Raw genomic sequence first — 21,453 nt, 5'->3', positions numbered from 1 at the left:
ATGGATTGTGGTTATCCTGAGACAAGCCCAATTCAGAACCATAAGGCAAATTATTACATGAATAGCTAAATGTTTAAAAAACTTTTACTCTTTGAAATGTGCAAATAAATTTACATATTAAAAATACTTTTGTGTCATGTGACTTGACTTTCGGTTTTGGAAATGGGGTCATGCTTTGTAAAGATATAATCACCCTTTGAAATATATTCTTTCCTTTTGAACCTAGAAAGTTGGCAACTAGGTTTTGATGCTACCAATTTAGCATCGGAAGAATTTCTTAAACTAAAAATTAATGTGCAGTTTCAAAAATGTCTACTGTTCTCTCTTTAAGAAGAAGTAAAAACACCACCAGATGGAGTATACCAAATCAGAATTGGAGAAAATATGAGCAAGGACTATGCAGCTATATTTATCAAGTTAAATCACAGGGCACCTTTTTACAAAATGTTTAGAAAATAAAAGTTATTTTTTTTTTCTTTCCTGTTGCTGGACCTAAACCTCACTACCGTGGAATGAATTTTCCTGCTCTTTCAAGAGCAAGAATGTTATTGAATAAAAAGTCAGATTCCTGTGAAAAATGCAGGGTGTTTATGTTTTTGTTATGATAGTGGAAATACCAGATTGTGGCAGAAGATGTCAAGTAGTTAAGGCTAAAAATTCAAAGTAATATTTGATGTTGTAAAAATTGTATAGGTTTCTTTTCTCTTTCCTTCACACTTTTGAAGAACCTACCTTGTAAACATAGTGATAAAATGCCAGGAATATTAGGATTTTAAGGAAATAATAGAGCCTATTATTTAAACTACAATATAAAAGGCAATTATATTGATGAAGAGCTACATGGGCTTTGTGTGTGTGAATAAACTTGGCCTGTGTTCAGCTTCTATTTGTTCTTCTGGCATAAACACATATTGTGTGTGATTCCAGTTTAATGGGGACCCGTTTGTATGCCAAGCAGCTGCATTTTAGGACCTATTGCGTGATTTCATAGCTCTCTGAAAATTGGTTCTATTCAGAACAAGAGATAGAAGAGAAGAAGGGGGGTGATGTGGAAGGGTGGGGGGGAGCTTCAACACACAATCATTTCTTTTCAATTGGAGCCAGAAAGGTTGATGACAACATGACCATTGTGTTATAATGATAAGACCACTAAGGCATCTGTACCTCTCATCAAGGCTTTCACACAACAGCAGATACAATTTAATTCACTGCTCTGTCAGCAGTGCTGATACCATTATGCCGTCTGTCTCCACAGTTATAATCACTGTCCTCTGAGAAATGCAGTTGAAATGATCTTGAGCAGTCAAAGAAACTCTCAATTAAGGCTGCCACTTCCAATGTGTCAGATTGTGTCTTATGCACTTGGTACAATTTTCACTTCCAATCCTGTTTATTTACAATGTCTACCAGTAATTACGCTTAACGTGTCATTTAGTGAGGGGGGCCCCTGCCAAGCCGATTGTTGGGTGCTGCTGTACCATTGAGTGGGAGTTTCTCGAAGTCAATGCCATCAGCAGCTTTTAGGCCCTGATGGGATGCAGTAGTAATGTTGATAATGCAAGTATCGTGCTCATCAAGTCATAATTAGATGCCACTCAAATGTGCCACTTGTAATAACAGTGTTGATTCATGTTTTTCTCGGTGACTGCAACTACTAATTAGTTAAGTGGTTTTTGGTTGGCCTGCATTTGCTGCAGATTATTATTACCCCTGAAAAAATGTCAAGGTTAGAGATGTTTCTGGCCATTTAGTGCTGCTTTATGAATTTGAATATTAACATAATAAGAACTTTGGACAGACTTAGGAAGTAATACATTTTTGTATTTAATTTGGAGAGAAATTTTTCCCCTGAGTTTAATCATAATTGCAGGTTAATTAAGCTTAAATGAAGCAAAAGTAATCTCTCTTTGTGTTATGTGAGCCCAGTGCTTTTTGCTTAACTTTGTTGGGTTTCACATTTGGGTGTCCTTTATTTTTTTTTTTTAAGCCAAACAAATGTCAATAAGTAACATCTACATTTAGGGTTGAGATTCTGAGAGTTTTCATTTAACTAGAAATATAGGTGGAAGGAATTGGCATTTTTCTGACTTGATCTTCAAAATATAACTCAACTTCTAAATCACTTTGAACTTGTATATCTCAATTTACATGCACCACCTATGAAAAAAATCTAAAAATTACTATTTTCAAGCATTGGTAAAATACCAAGTAAAATTTTATTTTTTTCTAATGCCCCTGATAGCCTGTGATTCAAGAAGCAATTTATTAGCATCTCCTTTGTAACCATATAGTACATAAATCTTATTGCTACACTTTTCTGCCCAAGAGTTAGGAAATAGCATTAACTACTTTGTAGCGACTAATGTTGCAGTACTTAACCAAGTTGCCCCATCATTATTCCAGTCATAAGATCAATTTAAGATTTATTTTTTATTTTTTATTAATTTTTCTCATTAGAGCCATGTGTTATATCCTTCTAAGAAAAAGAAGTCATGCTGTCACTTCTCTTTATTTATGAAATGTTCTTTTGTTTAAATTAGCAGATATGTCTATGGATACATAAAGAGTTGCATAGAAAATGGACACGTAAAAATATCTAAATAGCTCTCTTAAAATGTATGTATGTGAAATGAATGTTTTCCATTGTGTACTTGTTTCTTTCTACGTTCAAATATTAGCTCAGATTTAATCAGGGCAGCTTCTCAAAAACCTTTTTTCAGTGACAGCTAAAGGTCTGGCTAGCTAAAGAATTGAAGTATTCTTAATCATGGGACGATGCGTGGGCTCCTGGAATAGCTGACTAATCTTTGAATGCTGAGACTTTTTTCCCCCTCATTCCTAGTTTCTCACATGGTCATAGAGGAAGTTAATTTCATGCAGAACCATCTTGAAATAGAGAAGACTTGCCGAGAAAGTGCTGAAGCTTTGGCAACAAAGGTGAGACTTCCGATGTGAAGGAATTTTACCTGAGCTTTTAAATTTCAACTTGCTTTTCTAAGCAGCGGCTTCTGTCTGGTTTTGCTTTTCTACTTCCCTAATGGATTATCTACTCTGATGATGAGGGAAATGCTAAAAGGTCTCAGAATCCTGGAATATGATTATGTAAATATTCGCCTTCATGCAAAGGTTATTCCAATTGTAAAAGGAGCATTTGTATGTGAGTATTTCAGTATTTGTGCTTTTTGCCTGTGAAAATGTGGAAAAAATGGTCCCAGAGTAGTGTTAAACGGGACTTTGCAAATGTCCATGAATTTGGTTAAAATGCTAACCAAGTTTAAAACTCACCGGGTGTGACATAAAAGAGCAGTGAATGTCTCATATTTGAATCAGATGAAAAAGTCACCCTGCAGCCTTACATTTCAGGTGATTATTTGTGAAAGCAAAGCAAGGGCATGCTAAAGGTGACCTCCAGTGTTCCACTGATTGCCTCTCGCTGATGAATTTACCAAGTGTATAATTTTCTATATTCTGTCTCATCAGAAGTACATTATTATTAAAGAATGTTTTTATCTCTGTCTTATGTATTTTGGGTTGGGTAAAATGCATCTGAACCACTTCATCAGAAAATGGATTACAGCAATTTTCAACCAAATTTCATTAGTAATGCTGGTTGTGTCCCTTTTCCCTCCCCCCATCACCTACCTCCGAAAATTTCTTTGGATGTGACTGAAATTTTACTCCCAGTAAATACATAAATAAATATAATTTGTATGAACTAATAGTGTGCTTGCTAAAGGTTATTTACTTAATTGTTTGCATAACAACACCACATTAGAATTCATAAGATATTTAATCAGAACCTAACTAAGAATATAAACTTGTGTATGTAAATTCTCTCCTGTTATTCATCTGAAGAATACATAGCAATACACTTTAAAAATACTTTTTAAAAAATGATAACATGGATGTGTTCACATCATTTTTACTCTGTTGCATACCCCTAGAGTTCATTAGTCCAAAATGTTGTGTGAATTCCGTTTTCTTTTCTTTTGAATTTCTTTTTTTTTTTGGAATAAGTAGAGAAAAAGTATATTTGGAGCCTACTACCTGCTCTGAATCTTCCAGTTTCTAAGGATACTGTCTCTATTTTTCCTTTTTATTAACAAGTATTCCTGTTGTCACAGCGTATCCGGAGTGAGGATACTGACTACCTTTTGAGATTGGCAGAGTTTATTGAAGCCACTGGTTTGTGGGGCAGTATATTCAGGTTTTATTTTTGGTTATATCATTTTGTACATATGTGATTTTGGACAAGTTAGTTTTGTTCTCTGGACTGTAGTATCTCATCTTAAATGACATGGTGGACTAGAGTTAGGACTGGAGGTCATCATTTATTCATATGTGGTCCCCTGCAAAAAATTACTTATTCTGTCTCCCCTTTTATTTAACAGGTGCCTTTGGGCAAGAGAACTTACCTCTCTGAGCTACAGTTGTCTTGTTCTAAATGCCAAGGTGACCGTGGTTGCCTTCTTCATAATACCCCAGATCCGCTGGCTCCAGATGTGTGGACCAGGCCTGTGTCTATGGAAAAGCTGCCTGGTCACTGTTATATTCCTTCCTGGTTATGAACCAGTGTTACCTAATCTCTAAGTTCATTTTTACAATTAAGTCTTAACAATAGGATTCTTAACTAACACAGTTTCATCAAAAATAATACTGTATCATCAAAAATAAACTGTCCATTTATTGGACATACAGTTTATTTTTGATGATACAGTATGAACTCATGGGGCCTAGAATAAAAAACAGTCCAAAAATGGATTAAATAAAATACTATAAATGTGCTTGTTTGTTGTGAAAGCCTGCTCTGAATGCAACATGTGCAGACTCCATTGTATGTGTGATCAACAAATGATAATAGCACCTTCTAAGTATCAATTGTCATTTTTGAAAGTAGGCTTCATTTTCTGAGAGCAAAGTTTCTGTAAATTCTTATTTTTCTAAATTTTTGCCATCAAATTCATGACAAATGGAATGTTTAATTCTTATCATTCAGTTTGACCTCATAATTTTCTGTTTTTTCTTTTTGAGATGGAGTCCTGTTTTGTTGCCCGGCTGGAGTACAGTGGTGCCATCTTGGCTCACTGCAACCTCCACCTCCCAGATTCAAGAGATTCTCCTGCCTCAGCCTCCCAAGTAGCTGGGATTACAGGCATGTGCCACCACTCCTGGTTAATTTCTGTGTTTTTAGTAGAGACGGTGTTTTGCCATGTTGGCCAGGCTGGTCTCAAACTCCTGACCTCAAGTGATCCGCCTGCTTCGGCCTCCCAAAGTACTGGGATTACAGTCATGAGCCACTGTGCCCAGTTCCTCAGAATTTTCTTAAAAGCGAGTGTGGATACTTTGCTTTGCTAAAATGTGTACATTAAACTGATAAGTGCAGACCAATTATTTAAGTCATGTGATCCAAAGCAATTAAACTTGCTGGTTTTGTACCTTTAAATAGTTACTACACTGTGTGCAATATAAAAACCCTATTTACATTTGAATATAATAGGTTCTGTTACTGTAGGATTGGGGTTATAAGAGATACATTTTTGCCTTAGACATAGAGGGGTTTCAAACAACAAGTAGCATGCCATTAACCTGTAGCTTGATAAATAGCTACAATGAAATTGCTTAGCCAAAATTTGTGAATTCAGAATTCTCAAAAATGTCCGAATAGTATACACTTAAGACCTCATGTATAGGCTGGGTGTGGTGGTTCATGCCTGTAATCCCAGTGCTTTGGAAGGACAAGGTGGGAGGATCACTTGAGCTCAGAGAGTTTGAGGCTTTGGTGAGCTATGATCATACCACTGCACTCCAACATGGGTGACAGAGCAAGAACTCATCTCCAAAAAAAAAAAAAAAAAATGACCTCATATATACAAATCTTACGTTTCTTCTTTCAGAATGTGAAAATGGTGTTTCAGAGAAGACTTATGACATTTTCTGGTTGGCATTTTTTCTTGAGCTGGTGACTTTGTTAACTAGAGTACTTGTATTGCAGACAGACTAATGGATTTTGGTGCCTGGTTTGATAGAGGCATTAAACCCTTTTGAGGGCAGAACTGTGTTAACTATGACGTCACTAAGGTATTATTATAGTAGTTTTCTAAGAAGTAATGTATTAAGCACTAGGTCGCAGAAACTAGTAGTTTTGTGAGTATCCTGGAGGAAGAAGAAAATGCATAAATACGTTGATTGAAGAAAACTATCTGATAAATGAATTCCAAAGGTTAGACACAAACTAAACCTCTTTTCTTACTATTAATAGCTAACACTGAAGTTTTATTATGTGGCAGTTACCATATTAAATACTTTATATATAATGTCTCATTTAATCATCATATTGTAGGGTAGAGACTATCTTAATTCTTAGTTTACCAATGAGAAAACTGAAATGTAAGAATTAGGTTAGTTGTAGAGGCAGAGATGGAATTTTATTGCAGAACTTGGTTGTATACTAAAGCAGTACATTTCTCTACATGAATGATTCTTAGTGTTGATGGACATTAGAATCACCTGGAAAACTGAATAAGTGCTATGCTGGGTTCCACTGCCAGAGATTTTGTTATGGTATAGAGCCTAAGCATTGAAGTTTTTAAAAAGCTCTCCAGACATTCTGATGGACAGAGTTAAGAACCATTAGTTTAAATATTAGGATACAGAACCAGAAATTCAGTCTGAAATATTTTCACTTTTGTCTTAAATTGATGTTTTCTTCTGACAATCAGAAAAGATGGGATAGTTTGAGAATTGAGAAGTGATGGTCCTTGAGCCTCAAGTGGCATGCTATAGCATTCATGGTTTAAAGAACCCACAACAGTTTTCACCTGAATTTTCCATCTTATGGAAGAGGGGTTGGGAAATTATGGGCTTCATCTTTTATCTTGATCTTCTAATGTGATGTGGGGAGACAGAAGTTGGAGCTATAGACTGGGACTAAGGACAAAGGGTTGTGAATCGGTTCCCTGAATAGAGCTTGCCAGCCTTCCTCCCAGGATGAATCCATGGAAGCGTTCATAGCCATTTCTCAGAGATTATTCTTGATTCTCCAGAGAGGTCAGGCAAACCACTTGTGCTCCAGACCATGCCACTTCAGGTTACATATTATTGCTATAGGAATCAAATAGATCTCCCAGATTGAAGTGGGCTGGGCTTTCTCTGAGAGAAACCCTGAGGAGCCCAAATTATGATCACAAATAAAAGAGCAAAGTCAAACCAGTACCATGCTAAATATCTTATTCTAGTGTCAGGTTTACAGTGAGGAAAGGTAATTACCTTTCCAATGAATTATGTTTATTTATTTCCAATATCAATTATTAAATTCAGAGCTTGTCTTCATGGTTGAGGGCTCTAGTAAATGAAATGCATTTACATTTCCCTTTTTTTTTTAATACTTTTAAGTTCTGGGATACATATGGAGAACATGCAGGTTTGTTATATAGGTATACACCTGCCATAGTGGTTTGCTGCCCTCATCAACCTGTCATCTACATCTACTTGAGGAGGCAGTCTGTTCCTTTGCAGAGCTTGAGCACTGTGCTGGGAGATCTACTGCTGTCTTCAGAGCAGGCAGGCAGGAACATTTAAGTCTGCTGTAGCTGCGCCCACAGCTGTTCCTTCCCCCAGGTGCTCTGGGAGATGGGAGTTTGATCCGTAAGCCCCACACTGGGGTTGCTGCATTTCTTTCAGAGATGCCTGCCCAGAGAGGAGGAATCTAGAGAGGCAGTCTGGCTACAGCGGCTTGGCTTTGCTGTGGTGGACTTCGCTCAGTTTGAACTTCTAGGCTTGATTACACTGTGAGGGGAAAACTGCCTACTCAAGCCTCAGTAATGGTGGATGCTCCTCCCCCCACCAAGCTCAAGTGTCCCAGGTTGACTTCAGACTGCTGTGCTAGCAGCGAGAATTTCAAGCCAGTGGCTTTTAGCTTGCTGGGCTCCATGGGGGTGGGATCAGCTGAGCTAGAGTACTTGGCTCCCTGACTTCAGCTCCCTTTCCAGTATAGTGAGTGGTTCTGTCTCACTGGCATTCCAGGTGCTACTGGGGTATGAAAAAAAAAAAAATCCTACATTTGGGTGTCTGCCCAAAAGCTGCCCACTTTTGTGCTTGAAACCCAGGGCCCTGGTAGTGTAGGCACCTGTGGGAATCTCCTGGTCTATGGGTTGTGAAGACCACGGGAAAAGTGTAGTATTTGGGTCAGAGTGCACCATTCCTCAGGGCACAGTCCTTCACAGCTTCCCTTGGCTAGGGGAAGGAATTCCCCAACCCCTTGTGCTTCCTGGGTGAGGCAATGTCCCACCCTGTTTTGGCTCACCCTCCATGGGCTGCACCCACTGTCTAACGAGTTCCAGTGAGTTGAACTGGGTACCTCAGTTGGAAATGCAGAAATCACCCACCTTCTGCATTGATCTCCCTGGGAGCTGCAGACTGGAGCTGTTTCTATTTGGCCATCTTCCTTCCCATCTCTGCATTTCTACAACTTACATTTTATACTAGGTAAAATAATCTACTGAATACTTTGATGTGCACAAATTAAAGAAGACTGTTTACTTTTTAGTCTTGGGAAGAGAAACCATAAGCAAAATCATGTTGTACTTCTGTGGACATTGGACATCCTTAGTCTTTGTGTGTGTTTTGTACTAAATTTTCATGCACATAAACACATCAGCTAAAGAAGATGATAATAGTTGGATAACTAAAGTTAAAAAAAAAAAAACAAATTTTTACATCTGGGAAAAAATTCATTAAAAAATTAGGATTTTTTTTTTTTTTTTTTTTTTTTTTTTGCTATGAACTAGAACTCTTTTAATAGAGATAGCAGAAACAACATCTTGAACTAGTTTAAACAAGAAAAGAAAAAGATGTAGGAATCTGTTAGAAATATTGGATAATTCCATAGAATCTCTGAGCCAGGAGCAGTTTAGGAATGGACTGGAGTTTGGGGCTTGAGTCTGGTGGAAAACGTTTTCTTTGTTGCTTTTCTCTCTCTCTACACATCAGCTTCAGTTTTAGCTTTTCTAAAAATGACCTTCCTTTTTTTTTTTTTTTTTTTGGTTCTGTAATGGACTGTGGTTATCAGCAGCTCCTGTCCATCTGAAAGAAACTCATTGCTCTCTTGACAGCCTCCAAATTTCTAGAGAAGGGATCTGATTGGTTATACTTGGATCATGTGATTAATCCCTAGAGTAGCTTGCTGTGGCCGAAGGGCTGGTGTATGCCTGGGAGAGCATAGCTGTCCCATTGAAATCATGTGGAACAACGAAGAGTGGCAATGTCCAGAAAAGAGATGTTAGGCAAACAGACATTTAAATGGTGTTTACAGCACCGATGCAAACAGAAGATTTGCTTGAAATAAAGTGCCTTTATTAAGACTATAAATGACTATAAATAAATCAAAATTTTATTTAATCTGTACTGGTATTTTATCTTAGTTCCTTGCATTTCTTACCAATTAAAACTAGCATTTCCATTTGCTGCTGGCTGTAATCCAGGCATCAGGTCTTGGTTAAAGAAATAAATTTAATATAAAACCTTATTTAATTAATCTGCTAATTGTTTATGTCCCGCTGTGAGTGTTGATGAATATGTAAGACAAAAATATACTTTTTTTTGTCTGTTGTTTAAAAATCGAAGATACTCATTTGGCTGCTGTTAAAATAACTGTTTTTGTATTTTGTTTTAGCTAAATAAAGAAAATAAAACATTGAAAAGAATCAGCATGTTGTACATGGCCAAGCTGGGGCCAGATGTAATAACTGAAGAGATAAACATTGACGATGACGATTCAAGTACAGACACAGACGGTGCTGCTGAGACTTGTGTCTCAGTACAGTGTCAGAAGCAAATTAAAGGTAGAACTCTTTGCTTAATTATTGAGCATTTTTTTTTTTACCCCATTAGGACAGTGCTCTGAAGCCTGACTACACATTAGAATCATGTGGGAAACTTTGAAAACACTGATGCGTGGGTCCTACCTTATCCCAAATTTTGCTACACCCTAGGCCAATTAAATCAGAATTTTGGATGGTGTAGGACCCAGGCATCAGTATTTTTAGAGCTTCCCACATCATTTATTTATATCTCCAAATCACCATAGGGTGTATACAATTGTGTTTTACGAGTTACTTTCTTGTTTGAAATTAGACACTTTTGAAAGTGTTGTCTCAATGGGAATAGCCAGTTAGACTATAACCTTAAGGATATGTACTAAGTGTCAAGTTATTTTTGTTAAATGAAAGAAAGAAGGAATAAAAATATATTTAGCAACACCCCTTTTTAGTGGTTAACAAGCAGTGTTGTAAGGCAAGATCATATGATACTTCTGTTAAATGCACATTTTATTCATACACATGTTTATTTTAAAATGTAGGAAAGCAGTTCTGACTCAATAACTATTGGAACATTTTAATTTAGTACACAGGCCAAAAGCAATATTCATTTATTTGTTTGGTAGATAAAATTTCAACTGGAAGTATAAAGAAGAATGGATGTTACAGACACCATCTTTACCCAACTCTTCAACCCCTCAAGCTAAGGCAAAATAGAATTCATGTTGGTAGGGAGGGAGAGGAAGTTTAAAGGAGTTCCTTTTGCTTGTTATTCTCCTTTCTGTTTTGATCTTGAACAATATGGTTTCATGTTCTTCTTTTTGGATTAGCCAACCAGTGGAGAAAGTGGTTTAGAAATAAGTCTCTAAGAACTTCTTCAAGCTGAGTTTATGTAAAAAGTTTGATTTAATTTACAAATAACCACACAATGTATTTCTTATTGTACTTGGAAAACAGTAAGAAATTAAAGGCAGCTAAAACTTAAGTGGAAAAACAGTAGGCCGGAATATACATTTGAGCAGTCTGTGCTAATCTATGTGTATTTTCAAACAATCAAGTGGCAGAAGTAACTTTAACACCAGAAGCTTTTGCACTTACAGTTGATAATATTTTCTTCCTAGTAACACATTTTTCATTGAATCCTAATAAAACTGTAAAATAAGTTTAAAAACAAAGCACCCATGACTCTAGAGAAAAAATTACTAGAATTAACCCTACTTTCAAATAGTTATATTTTGAATCAGTTCAAATACTAAGGACTATAAATTGACAGCAAGTCAAGATCTAAAATCTCCAAATTATTAACTGCCCAATGTTTGTTTATATTGTGTTGTGATAAGAGCCCATAGCATTATGAAATAGAAATTAGTACTACACCTTAATTTGTTTTGCTGAAAGATTAAAAAAATTTACTTCCAAAATGCCAGATAGTTTTATACAGAATGCAAAGAAAACATGATCTGATACATTTAAGGTTGCCTGATATAAAATTATTAATACCCATGGCTATATGGCAAAGGGTCACGCAAGTGAGATTCTCATTGTCCTTTGGTTCTTCATTTCCTTTTGATTGTTAAATAATCTTGACCATAAGCTGCACATGAACTGGCATTTTCAATTCTTTTGACCAGATTGACTACTTATTTCGTTTTAAAAATAAATTTATTTACATTTTTTTCTTTAAAAATGCAGAACTTCGAGATCAAATTGTATCTGTTCAGGAGGAAAAGAAGATATTAGCCATTGAACTGGAAAATCTCAAGAGCAAACTCGTAGAAGTAATTGAAGAAGTATGTATCTCAGGCCTGAAAGGCAAGGGCTTCAGCATTTTCAAGGTGTTTGGGGATTTGCTAAGTTAAGAACTTACTATTATAAGCCAATTTCTAACATGAGAACCATGTACCAATTTTAATCTTCTCCTCTCCCCTCAATGTTTTTTCTTTCTTTATTATTATTATTATTATTATTTGAGACAGAATCTCGCTCTGTTGCCAAGCTGGAGTACAGTGGTGTGATCTCGTCTCACTGCAACGTTTGCCTCCCGGGTTCAAGCAATTCACCTCCCTCACCTCCCCTAGTAGCTGGAATTACAGGCGTGTACCACCACATCCAGCTAATTTTTGTATTTTTGGGTAGAGACAGGGTTTCACCATGTTGGTCATTATGGCCTCAATCTCCTGACTTCATGATGATCTGCCTACTTCGGCTTCCCAAAGTGCTGGGATTACAGGCATGAGCCAGGATTCCTGGCCTTCCCTCAATTTCGGACATACAAAAAGGTAGAGGAAATAAGATCATGAAGATTAATGTACCCACTGCCTAGCTTAATAAATAAAATTACAAAATAGCATAGGCATGTTTCCTGTTGTTTCCCCATTTTTTGCTATGTAAGGCAAATTTGTAGGAATAGTAGGTACTATTCCACGTCATGTATTTTATTGCTGCTGGTGGAGAAAGAAGAGCATGTTTTGTTCTTCCAGTGAATGGCTGGTTCAGTTGGGAAGGACTGTTCCTCTGTGTATCTCCAACACAGGTATTTATGATAGGTGGTAGGATGGGTTCAAGTAGTTGTTTACAGAATCTATCTTTTCTGCTGTTTTGTTTTGTTTTGTTTTGTTTGAAACAAGACCTGACTGTCAGACTCAGGCTGGAGAGCGGTGGCATGATCACAGCTCACTGCATCCTCAGACTTCCAGGCTCAAAATATTCTCCTGCCTCAGCCTTCCAAATAACTGAGACTACGGGCACACATCACCACACTTGGCTATTTAAAAAAATTTTTTATAGAGATGTGGGTCCCTGTATTTCCCAGGCTTATCTTAAATGCCTGGACTTGAATGATCTCACTTTGGCCTCCCAAAGTGCTGGGACCACAAACACAAGCTGCTGCACCTGGCCTTTGTTTTTCCTTTTGAACTGTCTTTAAGAACAGGTCCACCACAATTGCCTTTTATTTGCATGAGGCTTCAAGGATTTGTCTTCACAGGCCTGATTCTTGATTTAACATGTATCAGTGGTTCCTAGATTCTGTAGACCAGCACTTTCCAACCGATGTGCTGCTCCACCTTGATAACCCTCAGGTGCCTTACGAGCCTGCCAACGTATTGCTCCTGTCAGCGAGCAGCCTCATCCAGTTACCTCAGTTTGCATACACATATTGTCATTTTCTTGCAGGCCATGATGTAAAAAAGGTCAAGAAGCAGTGACCACCAACTTCCTAGCCTGAGCTGCTTTTATCACTGTGGCAAAGCATTGTAATGAATGGGAAGAAGGATGATGATATTTTGGGAAGGACCTTACTTTTGGACAGTGTGTACCAGTTACTAATTTAAACCAAAACCAAAAATAAAGCCTACACTAAAAGAACCAGTTCATAGACTATCTGGAGATGCTGATGGATTCAGAGCCACTTTTCAGGACCATTATCTTTGTTTCTTGGTGTCCTCTGTTCCTCAGTTGTGGTTATTTACTGATGATCTCTCCCTTCCCACCTAGAGGTGTTACTGGAAGACAATTCAGCAATTATTTTTATTATGACTATTTAAGACATCTGAAAAGGCATAATGAACAAAATAATGGGTCTGAGTTGGGTGGCTCACACCTGTAATCCCAGCACTCAGGTAGGCCAAGGCAAAAGGATCACCTGAGCCCAGGATTTAGAGACCAGCAATACCTCATGGCAAGACCTCATCTCTCCAAAAAATTTTTAAAAATATTAGCCAGGCATGGTGGCATGTACCTGTAGTCCCAGCTACTCAGAGGGCTGAGGTGGGAGGATTGCTTGAGCCCAGGAGTTCAAGGCTACAGTAAGCTATGATTGTATTACTACCCTCCAGCCTGAGTGACAGAGTAAGACCCTGTCTCTAAAAAAATTATTTGTATTGAAGAGACAGGTATCTACTACCTAACGTAATTCACGGAGTATTAGCATAGTGATGAAGGTCCTGGTGTACCTCTTTCCAGCTGCTCATTCCTCGCTTCCTGCTCAGTTTCCCTAAACAGATATTATACTAAACTTGGTGTTTATCATTTCAGTGCATATATTTACATGTCCACTACAATACATAGTATTTTGAGTGTTTTTAAATGTTATAAACATACCTGCATTGCAAATTCAATATAATGTATTTGAGATTTATCTACCTTGATATATGTAGCTTTACGTTTTTTTTTGTTGTTGTTGTTTTTTATTTTTAATTTTTCTTGGTTTTTCCTTTTCTTTTTTTTTTTTTTTTTTTTTTTTGTGTGTGTGTGTGACGGAGTTTCGCTCTTGTTACCCAGGCTGGAGTGCAATGGTGAGATCTCGGCTCACCGCAACCTCCGCCTCCTGGGTTCAGGCAATTCTCCTGCCTCAGCCTCCTGAGTAGCTGGGATTATAGGCACACGCCACCATGCCCAGCTAATTTTTTTGTAGTTTTAGTAGAGACAGGGTTTCATCATGTTGACCAGGTTGGTCTCAGTCTCTTGACCTCGTGATCCACCCGCCTCAGCCTCCCAAAGTGCTGGGATTACAGGCGTGAGCCACTGCGCCCGGCTGGTATTCTCTTTCATTGATAGACATCAAAAGTTATTTCAGAAATTTAAATTTTTGTGGGAGTATTTATATGTGTTTTATTTAAGCCAAGAGTCATCAAAGTTCAAAGTATTCTTTTATTTTAAAAGTTCATGTTTGTCTTATTTAAGTCAAAAGTAATCAACATTTGGCTGGGCGCGGTGGCTCACACCTGTAATCACAGCACTTTGGGAGGCCGAGGTGGGCGGATCACCTGAGCTCAGGAGTTCAAGACCATCCTGGCCAACACGGTGAAACCCCATCTCTATTTAAAAAAAAAAAATTAAAAAATATATATATATAGTAATCAACATTTAAAATGAACACCAAAATTGAGTATCAGATCTTGGCTAAATGATTCTTGTATTTTCTGGGTGATTTTTTTTTTGAGATGGAGTCTTGCTGTTGCCCAGGCTAGAGTGCAGTGATGCGTTCTTGGCTCACTGCAACCTCTGCCTCCCGGGTTCAAGTGATTCTCCTGCCTCAGCCTCCTGAGTAGCTGGGATTACAGACAGGTGCCACCATACCTGGCTAATTTTTCTATTTTTAGTAGAGATGGGGTTTCACCATGTTGGCCAGGTTGGTCTCGAACTCCTGACCTTGTGATCCACCTGCCTCAGCCTCCCAAAGTGCTGAGATTACAGGTGTGAGCCACTGTGCCCAGGCTCTGGGTGATCTTTAGTTGGATTTTTGCATTAAAAATATGAATCATGGTGCCGGGTGCGGTGGCATGTGCCTGTAGTCCCAACTATTCGGGAGGCTGAGGCTGGAGGATCTCTTGAGTCCAGGAGTTCTGGACTGTAGTGCGCTATGCCGATTGGGTGTCCACACTAAGTTCGGCATCAATATGGTGACCTCCTGGGAGCAGGGGACCACCTGGTTGCCTAAGGATGGGTGAACCGGCCCAGGTCAGAAAAATATGAATCATGGCTTGATATGGTGGCTCACGCCTGTAATTCCAGGACTTCGGGAGGCTGAAGCAAGAAGATTGCTTGAGCCCAGGAGTTCAAAACCAGCCTAGACAACATAGGAGACCCCATTTCTATATTCTTTTTTTTTTTAACGTAAAAAATATGGGGCCGGGCGCAGTGGCTCAAGCCTGTAATCCCAGCACTTTGGGAGGCCGAGGCGGGTGGATCACGAGGTCAAGAGATCGAGACCATCCTGGTCAACATGGTGAAACCCCGTCTCTACTAAAAATACAAAAAATTAGCTGGGCATGGTGGTCCATGCCTGTAATCCCAGCGACTCAGGAGGCTGAGGCAGGAGAATTGCCTGAACCCGGGAGGCAGAGGTTGCGGTGAGCCGAGATTGTGCCATTGCACTCCAGCCTGGGTAACAAGAGCGAAACTCCGTCTCAAAAAAAAAAAAAAAAATGAATTATTTACATTGGATGGCTAGCATACCATCATGTTTAGGGGCCAATGCCCAGTGGAACATATAAATAAGTTCTGTATCAAGTATATGTCCTAATTTAAATAGCTATCCTTGAAGGTTTAAAGTAGATTTTCAATAAACATCTTAACACATTGAAACCAATTTCTGCTTTAAATTGTAACTTCATGTTGAAAGTTGAATAGCAATTGAGTATCACACATTGCCATATGTCCTGTTTTACAATTTTGGGTATTTTCTCCCCTCAAAATCTCACATTTTTAGGTAAATAAAGTTAAACAAGAAAAGGCTGCTTTAAATTCAGAAGTTCTTGAACAGAGAAAAGTCTTAGAAAAATGCAATAGAGGTAAGTCTGTCCAATCTTTTTTTTCTTAAATACATATGCAGTTTGTTCTGTTTCTGTATATTTTGTGTCATTTTACACCTGTGCCTAAGGATGATTGTAAATAAAATCTTCTCCTATGTTGTGTTTTTCTAGCAGAGTGTCTCTCTGATTCTTACTATTTTATTACCCAACTTAAAGTCTGGGGACATCTAAAAGTGATTTCGCTTGAGGAACAAAGAACCCATTCATTTTGAAACTTCATACTAAAATACTACTTCTGACTTAACGTATGTCATGGGATCATGGCCTTTTTAGCTATCCCCTCAGCATTTAGATACTTGGTAGGTTATTTAGTAAACCTCAATCTGAAGAGGTTAGGCTGTCTACATAAAACATGTAACATGATGAAATTTTTAATTAAGAGGATGTGGAAAATGGGGCAAAGGAAAGTGAAAGTTAGATTGATAGACAAAGTGCATACTTGTTCTGAGGTCTTGCACATTTCCTGCCTGTATGCCTGAAATCTGGCTCTGAACTGTCTGGCAGACAGTGTAATGAGAGATTGATGTTCATTTAAATGAATCACATGAAAATGAACCTGTTTTTTAAGAAAAGCAGACCTGGTCTCCTGGTGAGAGGGAAATGCCAGGCATGGTAGCATGTTTCTTTAGTTCCAGCTACACAGTGGCTGCATCCAGAGAAAACTTTGTGTAATTTGGTTAACAGTGACCTTATCCACTTAGTTGTAAAACACAGCATCAGCTCTTATGGGGCTGTTTCATGTGTCTCCCAGTTTAAGACTAGGAAGTGATGCCCAAGTGTTCTGCAAAAGTAATTCTGGGAGTGGTAGGAAGAACTTAATATACTTTCTGTTCTCTCTTTTTTCCTTAGCCACTCTCTTTCGATATTTAGAAGCTGTAACAGTCAAAGGAAACCTATGTGACCCAGGGCCTTTCTCACTGTTATTGGGGGTAGCGCTCAGTCTTTTTGTCATTCATCACCTGGGATATTTTTGTAAATAAAGGACCTTGTAGGCTGGGTGCGGTGATTTACACCTGTAATCCCAGCACTTTGGGAGGCCGAGGCAGGCAGATCACAAGGTCAGGAGATCAAGACCATCCTGGCCAACATGGTGAAACCCCATCTCTAGTAAAAATACAAAAATTAGCCGGGCACGGTGGCATGCACCTGTAGTCCCAGCTACTTGGGAAGCTGAGGTGGGAGAATTGCTTGAACCCAGGAGGCAGAGGTTGCAGTAAGCCAAGATCATGCCACTGCACTTCAGCCTGGCGACAGAGCAAGACTCCATCAATCAGTCAATCAATCAGTCACCTTGTAGTTAAATGTGGGCAATCTGCTGGATTGTAACATTTCTTTTAAGTTTTTCTGTATTTAAATATAGAAACGGTGTAGAATTTTCAGTCTTGATTTACTGTGCTAGAAAAAAAGGATTCTGCAAGGGTTAATGATGTAGCTCTTACCTTCAGAGAGCCCCCTGTCTAGGAAGAGAGAAAAATTATATGAATAAATACCTGACTAGGACCAACCTGATTTCTTTCAGATTCCATGTCAGAAGGGCCAGAACATGTGAAAATTCACTTTTTATTATAGTGTCCTGGACATAGAAAAGAGAGTCAATTATCTTTCCAGGGCTTCAGGTAGTCATAGTGTTCTTTGTTTTCTTCACAAAATTTCTTTTTTAAATAGGCTTGAAAATCATTTGGCTCTCAGGGACCTATAATTCACACCAGAAATCACCACTTATATTGCATTACTTGAGTAAGATTATTAGTTTTTCGTCTGAGGAGATTGTAGATTTATAGAGTACAGAGTTTGAAATTCTATGTCATTACCCAGCAAACCAGTCCTTAGTTAAGATTGAAGCGCCCTGGCGGAACAGTGTGTGAACGCAGCTGTTAAGAGAGCCTTTTGAAAGGTTCTGTTGGTATGACTCAGCTCAGGGTTGAGGTGCCTCAGCAGAAGCGGATGGGCAGTGTGCTGTCTGCCTAGCTTGTGCTTAATATCTAATGGCGTCATCACTGCTCTGTCCTGTCATTATCACTATTTAACAAAATAGGCCACTGAATGTTGAAAATAGCAAAGAATTCATGTTGCTTTTATTTGACAGGACCTTCTTTTTGAAGCTTTCTGTCTTGCAGTAACTCTTTGGTACAAAGCTGTGACTCTTTGGGTCTGAATCTGAATGGATATAAGGCTGTTTCTCTCCCTTGTAAATACGGAAAACACTAACTTATATGGCCAGGCGTGGTGGCTCACACCTGTAAACCCAGCACTTTGGGAGGCTGAGGTAGGCAAATTACTTGAGATCAGAAGTTTGAGACCAGCCTAGTCAACGTGGTAAAGCCTTATCTCTACTAAAATACAAAAGTTAGCTGGGTGTGATGGCACATATCTGTCTGTAATCCCAGCTACTCGGGAGGCTGAGGCGTGAGAATCGCTTAAACCCAGGAGTGAGGAGGTTGCAGTGAACTGAGATTGTGCTCCTATACTCCAGCCTGGACAACAGACATAGCGAGACTCCATCTCTCAAAATAAATGTATAAATAAATAAATATTCTGGTAATATACTTTTTTTGGTGAAAAATTTAGATTCGTGTAAGAGAAAAAAAATCTCCACCTTTACAATCCAGAGATAAGCACTAGTAACATTTTAGTGTATATTCTTCTAATCGTTAAAAAACTATATATATATATATATATATATATATATTGAATTTTTTGGTTAAATATGTTTATAATATATATATGGAAGACAGAGAAAATACCAGTAAAAGAAATCTCTTTATACTTGCTGGTACCGTACAAACCCATGAACGTCCCTCTCTACTCATACCCCTCCCTTGAATTTTTATCATTTCCTTTCTTTTATTTGTAGTTTTGCCAAATATGTATGTATCCCTAAACAGTATTGTTTAATTTTGCATATTTTTGAACTCTATATAAATGGAATAATTTTTCCTATAACCTTCTGCCACTTTGTTTGTGAGATTGATGCGTGTGGACAAGCATAGCTGTGGTATGTTTTTTTTCGCTGCTCTATACTATTCTATTGAATCACCACACTACAATTATTTCAAATAGTATCCTATTGGTAGACTTTGGGTTGTTTCCAGATTTTGGTTATTCTGAGTCATGCTGTTATGAAAAATTGTTAGATATATAATCTGGTCCACATGTCCAAGAGTTTCTCTAAGACACATGCCAAATGTAAAATTTTATCTTCAGTTTTTTCATTGTATACCAAATTGTATAAGATCTATCAGTCTACAGTCCTATTAACAATATATTTGTTCCCATGGTTTTGTGTCTTCTCCAAATTTAATAAAGCCAGGCTTTAAAATGTGGTCAGTTGCTTCTTGGACAGGTGTAGAAAGTGTTTTTACTCTGCATCTCCCTGATTCCTAATGAAGATGAGCATCTTTCCATACATTTATTGGCCTTTTGTAGATTTCCTATTCTGTGAAATGGCTATTGATGTGCTTTATCTGTGGCTTTTAAAGAACAAAAATGAAATTCATTTTGCACTAACTTTTGCAGTCTATTTTAAAAAATATATCACAAATGCCTTTCTATTCACTAAGTATGCTTCTACAATATAATTTTGATGGCAGAATCATATTTCTTGTACCACAATTTACGGATCCTTCAGTGTTCGAGCATTGTGTCGTTTTTATTAGCAGTGAGGTAGAGAACATCCTTGCAACCAGATAACTGCATATTCCCCTGTGTTACTATCTTAACATATGCATTCCTAGAAGTGGGATTATTCAAAGTATATGAGTAGTTTTAGATTTTTGATTTACATTGCCAAGCTGCTCTCCAAAAAGGTTTTATCAATTAAATGCCAACCAGGAATGCAGGAGGGTACCTGTATGCCTGTATGAAGAATCTCTTCAACACTGTTTTTCATCCATATTCCTGATTATTTGTGTGACTTATTGTCTGGGGTTTTCTTCCTTTATCTTCTTAAGTGTCCATATTAGCTGTAGAAGAGTATGAAGAGATGCAAGTAAACCTGGAGCTGGAGAAGGACCTTCGAAAGAAAGCAGAGTCATTTGCACAAGAGGTGAGTATCTTGTAAAAAAATCTTTCTTTTTTCTTTTTTTTTTTTTTTTTTTTTTTGAGACATGGTCTCCTGTCGCCAGGCTGGAGTACAGTGGCGCGATCTTGGCTCACTTTAACCTCCGGCTCTCTGGTTCAAGCATTTCTCCTGCCTCAGCCTCCTAAGTAGCTGGGATTACAGGCATGTGTCACCACGCCCAGCTAATTTTTGTATTTTTAGTAGAGACGGGGTTTCACTGTGTTGGCCAGAATGGCCTTGATCTCCTGACCTTGTGATCCACCCGCCTTTGCCTCTCAAAGTGCTGGAATTACAAGCATGAGCCACCACTCCTGGCAGTAAAAACCTTTTTAATTTTTGTTTTTTAAGGGACCTTGCAGATGACATATCAGACAAATTCTTGAGGTTGAATAAGAACTTAACCAGTTTGAATCAAGGATGTGCTGGTTTTGGGAAGCAGATACAGAATAATATCAAGTTAATTGTCAAAATCTGGGCTCAAATTTTGACCATGTCATTTACTAGTTGTATGACCTCTGGGCAATTCTTTAGCCTCTGGGGGCTTCACTTTTACCGTCTGTAAAATGGACAATAATATAGACCTGACTAAGCAGATTTTAATGGGAAAATTTTTAAAAAGTGTTGTGTAAACTATAAAATGCTATGTAAGGAAAAGGAATTTCATTTGGAGATACTCATGACTTGTGATGGAAAGTCCAGCTTGGGTACAAGATGTCTGTACATTTCAAATAGCCTTAAAACCTGGGATGTATCTCTGTAGACCATCTCAGTTAACAGGATAATGGTATTCAGTATTTCTCTTCAGCCATTGAGCAGTGCTGTCATTATGCCAGGGGATTCTTCCACTGGCTGTGGAGCACTGCCATGTAATACATTCATTATCTCAGCCTTTCACCAGCTACTGATCTTCCTCTCATGTTAGAGATCAGCTTGTTCTGGCTTACCTGTTGACATGCAGTCATCGGGTCTTCCATGACCCGGCAGCTGGTTTCCAGGGGGATGAGGAGTTCACCAGTCCGCTAAACTCAAAAGCTGGTCTGTAATGAGATCTGCATCCTGTAGCAGTAGTTTTAATTTGTGTGCATACTTTGGTTTGAGGGGAACTAGCTCAGGAAATGTACAACAGCCCTAGGTAGAGGTATCCAAGGCATAGAAGAAAGACAAAGCATGGCATTATGGGAATGGCATTTGAAAATTCGATGATGGTTTTGTGGGAATCTTTCTGTGCTTGAGTGTAGCTGTGACAGCAATGAACTCTACCAAA

At 38.2% G+C, this 21,453-nt stretch overlaps 1 protein-coding gene across 6 annotated transcripts in view; it reads left to right on the top strand.

Annotated features, from left to right (window-relative positions):
* Window positions 1-21,453, top strand: part of SHTN1 (shootin 1) — a 124,887-nt gene that overhangs the window by 41,179 nt on the left and 62,255 nt on the right. For all 6 annotated transcript variants that reach the window (XM_032281770.1, XM_032281765.1, XM_032281766.1 and 3 more), the window contains 5 exons: window positions 2,843-2,937; window positions 9,671-9,839; window positions 11,508-11,605; window positions 16,027-16,108; window positions 20,080-20,174. In XM_032281770.1, the coding sequence (XP_032137661.1) occupies window positions 2,843-2,937; window positions 9,671-9,839; window positions 11,508-11,605; window positions 16,027-16,108; window positions 20,080-20,174 (539 nt within the window). The remainder of the gene's footprint in view (window positions 1-2,842; window positions 2,938-9,670; window positions 9,840-11,507; window positions 11,606-16,026; window positions 16,109-20,079; window positions 20,175-21,453) is intronic.

Source organism: Sapajus apella, unplaced genomic scaffold, assembly GCF_009761245.1.
Source record: "Sapajus apella isolate SASKATOON/1434 unplaced genomic scaffold, GSC_monkey_1.0 scaffold13, whole genome shotgun sequence".
In the NCBI taxonomy this organism is placed as follows: Eukaryota; Metazoa; Chordata; class Mammalia; order Primates; family Cebidae; genus Sapajus; species Sapajus apella.
The sequence above is the reverse complement of the archived record's forward strand: the minus strand, read 5'-3'. Positions and strand labels throughout refer to the sequence as shown.